Below are 12,129 nucleotides of genomic sequence, written 5' to 3' on the forward strand. Positions count from 1 at the left end.
CACTCCAGCCCCTTGGCTCATCATCACCATCTACATAAGTCAGCGTATGCACACACGTGCATGCACACAAACACACTCCACAAATATGTGTTGAGTGCCTACCTCCTTCCAGGATGAGGGATCGGGACATAACGCCCATCCCATACAGGATTTAGCAAGGGGCATAGGTGCTAAATACCCAGGAAACAAACAAACAAACTATTCTCTGCTTGGAAATATGGCCATATATCCTAGGGACTACTCTGCCACTTCAGCACCTACCAGCCTTACACGAGAGCTTGGCAGCCTAACAGTGAGACGCAACTTTTCCCTGCCCTGTGCCAGAGCAAAGTGGATAAGCTGGAATACAAATCAGATAAACATTCAAAAAGGGGGCTAAACTGGGCATCCACAAAGACTTGCCTGTACTTGGACTCAGCAGACAAAACTACCAAAAGACACGGGTTTCAAGAGAGTCTTTTATCTGTAGCCTGCCACCTAACCATTCTAGGCACCAGGGAACCGCAAAGAGAAACGGAAACAAAACCTCTCCACGTTAATACTTTATAGGCAGGACAAAGAGGCAGGAACCAAGAAAGGACAACATGGATGCGAAAACCACACGTAGGGATAAGGTGAGGTTGAAATCCGTAAATCGGGGAGACTGTGCAGTGCAATTAGGGAAGCCAAGGTACAAAATTAGGGAAGGCCCAACTCGGGAGCAGATGCAGAATGATAGCTCGCCTCTGCCAGGTGGGCTGCCAGGGCCAACCACAAACCATCCCTGGGCTGCTTTCCCTGTTGATCTGTAATTGGCGAGTCTGTGATGGAACTACCAATTATTGTTAGGCCCCCTGTATTTAGTTCACAGACAAAGGGAAGCAAGAGAGACCAGTTAGTAATGAGTAAGTAATGGCCACTAAAATACACTGTATTTTACAGAGCTGCTTCAGCAGGAAAAGCCATTCAGAAAATAAAAAATGAAAGAATAAAATAAGCTAGAGAAACTCAATTTTCTTCTCCCTTCCTCCCAAAGCCACACTTAGAATAAAATGAGGTTTGTGCAGGTTAATCCTTATGAGGTAAGAAAAAAATGATTAAATACATTAAAAAAATCAATTGTACATTAAACCAAATCCAGGAACTGCAAAAACAAACACTGCAGTGTTCCTCCAGCCGGCATTAGCTCTGCCAGTCTGGTCAGTAGGGGATACCCCCACCTGATGGAGCCCGCGAAGGTAATGGAAGCTAAACAGAAAGGAAGGGGAGAAAAATGGAGCTGGGAGGGGCTGGGTGGGGCTACAGTACAGATCTGGATTTCACTGGAATAAAGTTACTTCTAGACATTACAAAGGAAGAAATAAAGTGTCTTATAAATGGGGCTCTGGAGACCAGGCTGAATTCCTCAAAAATCCAATAGAAATAATAGTAATGATAATAATCATCATTTGATAAACAGAAGTTATAAACCACTTCACTGTCAAATGATTTGCCACTATTTCTAGTTATTTCTTCTGTTCATTAGCCGGTTCTATTAACTGTCATTTTTCAGAGAGACAACAGAGAGCAAGCTGGAGAGGTGAGGTTAAGAGGCGTGCCTTTGTCTGTGAGGAAAGCCACTCTCAGAGCTGGAATGGAAACCCCCACCCTTCCCCGGCACTCTGGGGGTCCATGGACGTGGATGAAGGCCTGAAAGGAGGCACAGCCCGAGAGCCTCGGTCACCAGCTCCTCCCACAGCAGAGTCAGGACTGAGAATTCTTAGCTAATCCTAAGTAAACCTCACAGGGCTGAAATGTCACGGCCAGTCTGCCTCTTGGTGTGCACGGCAACCATCCGGGTCTGCCTGCAACCAGCTCTTCTCCTTTTTGTCACTTGCTTCAGCCACACAACTGGAAGAAGATCTGAGAGTCAGGGCCACAGTGAAATATGTGCTTCTGAGATTGGGGGGGAGGCGGGGGAGTCATTCACTTCCACAAGGCACAAGTTGGCCATATGTCAGTCTTGAGCCCGAAGTCTTTTGATTGGCAAATCCAAAGGCTCCTCCTTAATGTGTTTATGAAATGAGTTATTGAGAATTGAAGAGAAACCCATGCAAGCCTGGCTCTGAGGGATGGGGGGGGTCAACATGATGACAGGAAGAATAGATTAATCAAACACATGTCAGTGGTGTTCCCAACAGAATAAAGACCCACGTCCACAGGGGAAAGTTTCAAAACATCTAAACATCATTAGAGTACGTTATCAATGGCAACAAGTAAGATGTGACAAAAAGATCTTACTCTCTTAAGGACATCTTCATTCTCTTATCTTCAAAGCAAGCGACCTTTGCTGCCTTAACTCTGACAGTGGAGGATGTGTGGATGCTGATGGGAACACAGATAAAGGATTTACCTGAGGGGGCAAAGGAAGCAAAGACGGAGATCCTGAATACTCTATAGTTTCTTTGCTTACGGTGGAGCGGTGTTGAAAGCAAATTGCTCCATTGTGGAAGCTTCCCTTTGCCAGCAGGAGCTGGAACCACAAGCAGTTGCTGCCCCCTAGGAGCTCCTAGGGACGCAGCACCGTGCTGTACACACGGAAGATGAAAAGACCCCATTATCTCGCCCTGATCCCGTAACCTGTCATTAGTGAGGTACATGGGTGCAGGCGCCTCCTCCAAGCGCGGAGGCCCACCTCACCTGTGATAAATTAATAGGTGTCTTTTCAACAGCTAAGATGCATACAAAAGACTCCAACCAGTGAGAACGCGTGAAGGCAGCAGCTTCAGAGGAAGCACAGACTCACCAGGCAGCACCCGAACAAGCCAAAGCCCCGCTCCCACACTTCTGTGCCTGGCGAGGTCAGAGCACTGTCCTGCCTGCTCTCCTATCCTGCTCAGGTCTGCAGTGCGGACTCTGGGGCTTAAATCCCAGTCCTGCCGCTGACTAGCCGTGGGAACGTGGCTGCCCTGGGCTGGTTTCCTCACTGTAAACTGAGGAAGAGTGATTCTCACTGGTCTGTGAGGCTGAAACAAGATAACAAAAATTTTTAAAACCAGCACGGAGGCCAGCATATCATACAGCAGAAGTCCTCCAGGCCTATGTGATCAGAGCTAGTAATTGGTCAGTTAATTGAAAAATCAGTTAAAGCAGGGAATCATTAAAGATGGAGTCTATCTACATACCTTAAACATTTTACATTAACTTAAAACCTATAAACAAACGCACAGTCATTTGCTAATCTTTTGATGTAGCGCCAAGACCTTTTCTTTGAGTGTGGGCCCACAGACTGAAGTTCCCAGACGTCTTTCTCGCATAAACTTCACCCATAACACACCCTTCACAATTTCTAAAGCAAAGTGAGACCTTAAAAGACATTAGCAAAGCAAACTGAAGCACGTAATTCCTCTAGATTTTTATGATTTTCTCTACTTACATCTAAAAAGACAACCACCTTTTTAGCAGTTCACATTTACCAAAGCATTCAGCTTAGTTTTCAGGAAACCTGCTTTTCACATTTACGTTTACAAAACACACGATGTTTGCAGATCCCTCTGTTCACATATGCTTAGAGCATATTTAATAAAATTGCCTAATTCGCTAACAAATCAACTGGCACACAGATACAAGACAAACTGACTCCCTCTTGGCCTGCAGAAGGGGTGTGGGTGTGCACGAGACCAGCCAGGGCTGCCCGTTCACAGCGCCCAGGCCTGGTGAGTAGCCTCCCCAGCCCCACAATAGAGAGCCGGTTCCTTTGAGAAGAGCATCTCATGCAAACTCTTGACACTGTTAAAAATACATATTTATTGCGCTGCTGACACTTCATTTCACAAGAGATTTGAAATGAGTCAAAGGTACACACAAGACAAAAGGATATAGCAAACGGAAAGTACAAGGAAAGAAAACAAAAGATGTTTAATAAATGTTTACTTGTCCCCTTCTCCATCAAATCCCATTTTCAGCGAACTGTGGAAGCACTAACCCATTTATACACATGACTGTGTGCCTGATTCTGTTAGCAACTCCTCCCCGCCAAGCTGGAAAAAGCGGCCCTGCCCCTACAGATGCTCTTGCTGTGGCCCAACTGGACCACAGTGGACACAGCGAGAAAGGCTTCTTGCTGACACCCCAGGGTGCCACCCGCGGTGAGCATAAGCAGGAGAGCAGTCTCACCAGGGACACCAAAAGCAAGAGGCCACAAAGGCGGCAGCACATCTTCTTCCCGACAGGGGCAATCCATCCGGACGCCCAGCCCACTGGGGGCCATGAGTTAGCTCCTCGCCGCCTCCGAGTGTCAGGAAGCGTCCCCGTGCAGATTTACCTCAAGAATCACTCAGTGTCGGCCCCATCTCTAGACTGCGCAGACAAACTCATAATGGCAGAGAGAAGATTTGTGGAGCAACAAGCATAAATCTTGGTTATAACTACAAACCATAAAAGAAAGGAGAGCTGGGAGGGAAGGAGGAAGGGCGGCGAATGCGTCCTTCTCCAAAGCACCACTTTATCTTCTCGCGGCTTCTCACAGTACAGAAGTGGGACCAACTACAAGATCGTATTTTTCAAACCCAAATTGGCCTGCATGGTTTGACAACGGGTTAAAATATTTTAAATTGAAATCACCCTGGAAACCGTAGGGCACATGGTTGTCCCCAGCATGACATCCAATGGTTCGCAAACTGGGGGACTCATTGAGGATTTGCTGAGTTTTCCACGTGGAATACCCAACTTAAAAAGCAGCTTTTGAGTGAATATTCTTCCAGATAAGATAATAACTGATTTTTAAACAACAGAAAAACATTTTCAGAATGTCACTCTGCCCAAATAAGGGCTCTGCACCTCCCATCTCCAGCAATGACTGGAGAGGGCTCTGAGACTGGCTCTGGGAGAAAAGGGAGGAAACGAAACCTCTTCTGGAAGAACAAGGCTGGTGACAAGATTAAACACCGAATTCCCCTAATCACTGTGCCTCTGAAACAGGGCACTTGAGCGCTCAGCTCCCCAGTTCCCACATCTCCAGAATGAGGACACTGCTCGGTTATCCAACTGTCAGGGCCTCTGATTACAGGAACGACAGCAAACATAAAGTATTACCATGAAAGCCAGGAACCCAAAGTATAAACAGAGCTGAATAACGATTTCAAATTCCATTTCTCTAATTATTACTCCTAAGAGTTCCGATTCATCTAATAATTACTTGTAAAAGGATACCTTAAAACTGAAAAAGCAACCTCTTCATTTACCTGAAGGAGGAAAGAACTTAAAGGGCACCACCTCGTCTACTCAATAAACCTTCTCCGTCTGTAACAGGAAGGACGGTGTAGGAAGAGGCAGTAATTTCAAAATCAGTAAGTAGCCCCGAGGTCGTGGAGAAGCCACCCAGAGAAGGAACGAGGCTTTTCAATCAAGTTCAGCCCTTGAGCATTTAGTTCTGACCAGTTTTCTGCAGGACAGGCGGGAATGCCAGGCACCCTCCCAACAAGGGGTGTCAGTGTTGCGAGAGCAGCACTGTCCTCACTAAAGCTTCTCCGTGGCTGATGAGCGGAGAGTGGGGGAGGAGGAAAGCCGACATTCCCTGCCATCTGAGGGGCCCAGGCCTCCAGCGCAGCCTGGAGTGGGGGTGCACAGCAACGCCCCGTCAGAGGTGCACCCAAGACCTACCCTCTGGGTGTTTGTACTTGATTAAGTCCCCAGCTTCTCCGTAGCAGCTGCGAGGGGTGCCTCCTGTCGTGTGTTGCTAGTAACAGTAAAGTACCAACACTACAAACGATTCACTCTTTTTACAAATAAACAGAGCAGACTTAGGATTATCCCTATAATGTCATCCCCAGTCACCTGCCTCCAGACAGACGCTGGGTGGGAAACAGAGGTGGAAATTACAGCTCACTTTAGCAGACCTATCTCTGCCACAGCCCACAGAAATCAACCACTACAGATCCTTTAAATAATAATGCTTAATATTTTAGATTTGCCATAGTTATTTATTTCTCCTGGAAAAACGGTAATTTCCTGAAAGTGGCTAGGCTCATTACCCCTGTGATTATAAAATACGTGAATATAAATTAAAATCAATTTTATTTTCCCACCAAGTGCTTTGAACTTTGTAAGTACATGTGTGTTACAGGTTCCTTATACGCATATATACATAATACATATGTACATGAGTGTACACAAAGAAATGTGTTGAGCATGTGAATGTCATCCTTCAGAAATGTTTTAGTGGGGGAAAAAACATGAGAATCACCTATCCATAGTGAGCCGGCCGACAAGTACACCCAAGTACTCAAACCACAAAAGATAGAAACACAGGGGAGGCTGAGCCAGAAATCCGTGCGAGCGGTCTCGAGGAGAAAGACAACCAGCCACAGCTATTCTCAAAGAGAAGCTCACAGACCAACTCCTTGAATTCATCAAGATATTAATAGCCTTTGATTACCAGCCTCTGGTTAATTGACTTAAAAACCAAAGAGAAAATCTTAGGTGTCCCAGGTGTAAGGTGGATGAGCTCCCCTAGAAGGGCTGAGATCAAATACATGATGTAGAACCCCCCGGGCAAGGTTCTGTCTTAGCCTCAGGGAGAAACCTGAGGATACACGGTACTTCTGTACTTCAGATGTGGGATCTTAAAAAAAAAGGAACTCAGGGGAGTGGGGAATGGGTGAAGATGGTCAAAGGAACAAACTTCCAGTTATAAAATAAATAAGTCATGGGGATGTAATGTTAAAAAAAAAGAATTCAGCATACTCAAAAATCTTAACTGTAGGGAAGGTGATAAAACAGAATTACCATCATCATTTATAAAGGCACATTAATTGTAGTTTGGGATTATTCTGGTAGAGGGACGCAGGGTAAAGGATAGAAACAAAAAGCAAAGACAAAAACAAACAAATGAACGGAAGGAAAAAAAAACCTATGCCTACAAGTTAGAGGAAGAGCAAATGGCAGAAGATTCATCTATTAGAGAGAAGTTGGTGTCAGAGCAAAAAGCTGAAATTCTAGTTCAGCCCAGATCCACAAGCACCATATAAAGCAGGTAAGCAACAGTATTGCTAAATACTGAGGGACGTGTTGTATTGAAACAAGGGAGCAGACATGTAAATGAAACCATATTTATTGCTGCTTCAAATAGCCTAAACTCATATGACTAGAAGGACTCTCAGAAGGTTACTTAACCCGTTTCTGTATCCAAGCAAGTCAGGAACCAAGTTACTACTTCATGCAGACAACTGTCCACCCATTCTCAAAGATCTGCCGACCAGGCAGGACGTGACCCTCCTGGAGCAGTGCAGGGACCCACCCAAAGCCTCTGTGTGAGCCTGAGAATGTGCCCACACAGGTGATGAGAAAACCCAGGGCTGAGGGAAATTTACAGGTTTTGAACAGACTGGGAGAAGACAAAGGTCAGTGCTCTGGAGGGCTGTCAAAAATCCTTGCCCTGGGAGGCAAAGCTCAGTGGACAAAGTATAAAGAAAAAGTAATCAGCCATTTGAACTCTGGCAAAGAGTTCTGTCATTAACAATCAGAGAATTTCAACTAGCAGAGGACAGACTTTATCAAGACCGGCCTGTTCACCAATCTCCAGCCCTGAGGACATCGTGACATTATAGAGCCAACGATCCAACCTATGTGGCCAGAGTTGCTGGGTTAGTTTTTCTGTGAGGGGAGGACTGAAGGGGCAAGAAGGTGCCGTGCAGTGCCACTGGTTAGCTGGAATCAAGATAAGGGATGGCTACACACACAAATGTGTCAATTAGAGACTACAAGACTATACGTATCAGCTCAAAATCACAAGCCAGTTTTTATGGCCCAGAGAGGACAGATATGAAAATCAGGCTCTCTTTCCCCAGCAAACAGAGCAAAGCAGTAATGCAGGCACCCAAATACATCCACCTGACAAAGTCACTTGCACTGTACTGACTACTCAATAGAGCCTCTTTTGTCATAACTCACTTTTTTAATAAAGGGAAAAATTATTCCAAAGCAATCATCTAGTTCTGAAGACAAAGAACAAGATTATTTGCCTTCAACATCCCATGCTTAGCCTTTTTTAGTATAGAGAACAGGCAGCTTCCATTAAGGAAGTCTGTGGAAAACATGCACTCCACTCAGTTAAAAAACAAAACCAAAAATAACTGAGCACCGTGTTCGCTCAACACTGGAATATCCTATTCCTCCAGACCTGGCTTCAAGTTTCACAAAAACCATCCCTAACTACCCACCCCGCCAGTCCCAGAGAACTCCTCCTTCTCTGAATGAGGGCTCTCTTATACACCCAGCCAGGCAATTCTGCACCAAATTATATACAATTTTGTACTGTTTGCTAAAATTATATACAACCTTGTGCTGTTTGCTAATTGTTTCATGTGTAACAAATGCATTTTCTTCCCCAAATAAGATATATAAATTACTTGGGAAGGAGGCTTGGCTTTATTCTTCAATTGTCTGTTCCTCCTGAGCACCCAGGAGACAACTAGCACACCCGGACTGAGAAACCTCCCCTGGGGAGGGGTGACTACCCGGGCTGAGTACTGCGGGGCTTTCCGTGGGTGGGGGCTCCCACCCTACGGCTTCTCCGGCATCCAAGGACTCTCCTCCGCAGCTGCCAGCTCATAGCCGCTCATCCTGTACCCTCGACCCGCCACACAAGCCATCACTAGTCCTCAGCGGGCTCCTCTGCCTGGCACCCTCCCATTGCCACTCCCAAAAGGCAGAAGGAGCTCACTCAAGACCGCACAACTCAGCTGATGCCCTCATTTAATCAGGCTGCGGCAAACAGTTGGCTAAAAGCAATAAGGGCATGACTGAGAGACTGTGGGAGTTTAATATAAAAAAATTAATAAAAAAAAAAAGAAAAGGGGAAGGAGGAAGGGTCTGCCTTTTAATAGGGCCCTAATTGCCCAGCTCATAGGAACAGCCCAAATGAGATGGGAGTTTATTTCGGGGTTTTTTCTAATTATTGTTTTTTTATATATATATGAATTGCTGCTATGTGTTTTCTTTCCTCTGAGCAATTATGCAGCAAGTACGTAAAGAGGGGGAAAATATTAATTAAATATAAGGTAATTGTAGAGTTGGCCTGGAGAGAATGAGTCTGAACTCTGGACAATCGCAGGCTACTAGGGTTTGAAGACTGCTCAGGGCCTCCCAGAAAAGAAAGAAATAAAAATACAACCAACCAACAAGCAGATGCAGAGTACAGCAGGAAAAGAGCAATGCACAGAAACGGCAGCGGGGCAGCGGGGCTGCAGGGCTGCAAGCACCCACAGTCAGAGAGGCTGCCAACTGCTCAGGGCTCACTGCTAGAGAGAACCCCCAAAAGTTTATCCAGTCACACCCCCAAAAGATGGTCAATAGGTAAATGAGAAGATAAAAACGTAAAAAGAGACTGAGGACGTAAAGGACTGAAGAGGACTGGAGTGTGCAATTTGAACTTCAGTCCAAAACCAACCACAACTTCGACCTGAGGAGCATGGAGGCAGGCCCAACGGGAAACAAGCTCCCTATCTAGGGGGCTGGCAAAGCGAAGAGGCCTCCTCTGGCTGTCACACCACTGAGACCTCAAGGAAGAACCCAGGCAATACCAAAAGAGAGAAAGGAAGGCACTGGGGGAGTGGTGGGAAGCGAACTGTACTTGGTGACAGTAGGTGACATGCATGACAACAGTGCGCCCTCCAACAGTCCTGGCAGGGCTCGGATCGGCCTGGCCTTTGTCCAGCTCACTCAAATCCGACTCAGCTTCTGCCTTGGGAAACCTTAGTACAGACTAGAATTCAGACTTGTTCATACCAGCTAAGGACCTCACATCACCTCCTCCCACCACTGCCAGAAGGCGAGGGAAGGAAAACAGGTGAAACTGCAGGCCCTGCCGAAACAAACACTTGGCCACGCATCCCTCAGCTTGATATCAACATTCAAAGAAAGAAAAGCTCTAAAAAGTTAAATCTAAAGCTGGCCCCTCCATAAAACTCAGCTGGTTTGTACACAACAGGTCTTGATACCCAGCCAACAGGATTTGCAACAGGCCCTGAAATGCAAAACAGAATGAAAATGGGGTGGGCAGGCAGGCATTTTGGCTCAGACCCCAAAGCAAAAGCACTTCATAAAGAAAATTAGCTTCTGTACTTAGTAGGCTCTTCACTACCAATAGCAGATAACGCTGGTAACGAGCATCACAAACCTAATTACTGGCCAGGCAGAAACGAACTCTCTCCCTTATCTGTTCTTCAGAGGCCACCCAAAATGCCCTCACCCTGAGGAGCAGAATGGCTATTTCACACAATCAAGCAGCAGCTTGGTGAGGCCCAGCAACCCCACTCCAGCTTGGCCTCCAAAATTTCAGGCCTCCCACTAACAGCTACTGATTAACAGCAAATACAGGGGTGCATCACCACCGGGGGCCGATGCTTTTCATTCCAGGAAAGACCAGGCTTCACTAAGGCTACTAATCCCCACATGCCAGAAAAGAAGTCAGAAGTCGCAGGTCACTGGCAGCTTAGTCTCCACACGACACTTACTTTGAAAGGGGCTCTACTGATGTACAATAGGACCATTAGGTTTCTTTAAACTCACATAGTATTTTAATTATTAGAAAATGATACTATATATTGTGGGTACTTACCAGCGGCTCTCGAGGCACCACATTTTCACTTCCTGGAGTAGAGCTGGGCTGCAGAGAAAAATAGAAACAAAAGTAAGATCACAGTGCCACCCAATGGACACCAGAAAAACCAAAGACATTCCATTCTCAAGCAACAGGCACAAACACCTACTTCTCGTATTTCTCACCAGCTTTTCATACTGCAGTGTTCTGTGGTGGGTACATTAAGAAGTAGCCCAAAGAGTCTGAATTCGCCAGTGAACGTGAAGAGATTGTCACAGCACCTCACTGTCACAGCACCTCAAGAAGAAGGCTGCATTTGGCATAGGAGGGCCTGAGATCAGCAGCTGAGCAGCAGGGGCTGGGGACCATCACAAAATCCACGGAAACAGCAAAGTCCAGGGAAAGGCTTTAAGTGAAAGCAAAACCTTCCTTTTGCCATCTCCCCAACTTGCTGATGAAGAGCAGAGCAAAAGTGGAGAACCAGATCCAGCCACGAGGGGGCCCCAGTTGCCCACACTTGCATTTTCTCTGGGCATCTTATCTGGAGCCATGAAGCAGTAAACTATGGATACTGGTCCCTATTTATCACCTGTCACTGAGGACACCAATCCCCAGCAGTAAAGAAAGTCGGGCTTCAGTCTTTTTTGTAAATAAGCTAATGACAGGCTGACAGATAAACAGACTAACCCGCAGGCAGGCAGCACGTGGCCCACTTGCCTGGCCCTAGTCTGTTTCCTTCTCTGGATCTCTCTCCTCACCCTCGCATTTACCTTCAACCCTTGGCTGATCTGGCCAAAATTCAGAGAAAGAGAGAGACAGAGACAGACAGACAGACTGGGAGGAAATTTACAAATCTTCAAAAGAATACAACAGGCAGCTTGAGAGTTATGATTAGTTTACTGATACCGATGTTCAAGCCAATTTCCAATTATCTGCAGATAATATCCAGACAAATGTAGCTAATCTGTGGGTCTCGGGAGCCAGCCTCCAGGCTCCAAACTCCTCTCAGCTAGTTTAGATGGCAAGTTCCAAGCCTCCTAGGAAAAAAGGCTAGAAGGTGGGAGAAGAAAGAATCTGGTCCCCAAAGATTTCCTCAGGCCCGGTTGCTACCACACAGCTGCCACATGGCACAGTGGCAAGGACTCTGCTAGAAAAAGGACTCTATCTCCTCATCCAAAGTCCTGTATCAAGAGCCCCTTCTTGTCCCAGGACAAGAAGGTCAGCCAGGATGAAACTAACTAGAAAGTATGGAACTAACTAGAAAGTCTCAGGGAACCTGAGCATGCTTTCCCTTCCTCCCTCCCTCGTTGTTCCCTCCCTCTTGAGGCTCCAGGCACCAATAAGCTCAAGCATGTAGATTCCCAGCCCAGACCCCTCTGAGTTCTATATCCAACTGCCTCCCTGTCCCCTCTTGGATTTAACAAATCCCACAGCAGGTTCATAATCCTCTCCCTCCGCCACGCATGTCCTCTTCCACTGTTCCCTGTCGGAGTGAATGGCACAACCTTCCACCAAAATATGCAAACTACAATCCAAAAGGCCATCCTTGACAACTCCTCCCCTCACTTGCC

The 12,129-nt window shown here is 46.3% G+C and overlaps 1 protein-coding gene across 1 annotated transcript in view; it reads right to left on the minus strand.

The window, feature by feature from the left end:
- PEX14 (peroxisomal biogenesis factor 14) overlaps positions 1 to 12,129 on the minus strand; it is a 120,615-nt gene that overhangs the window by 94,572 nt on the left and 13,914 nt on the right. Inside the window, exon 2 of the mRNA XM_006196642.4 lies at positions 10,577 to 10,624. Coding sequence (XP_006196704.1) covers positions 10,577 to 10,624 — 48 coding nt within the window. The remainder of the gene's footprint in view (positions 1 to 10,576; positions 10,625 to 12,129) is intronic.

Source organism: Vicugna pacos, chromosome 13, assembly GCF_048564905.1.
Source record: "Vicugna pacos chromosome 13, VicPac4, whole genome shotgun sequence".
NCBI classification, from domain to species: Eukaryota; Metazoa; Chordata; class Mammalia; order Artiodactyla; family Camelidae; genus Vicugna; species Vicugna pacos.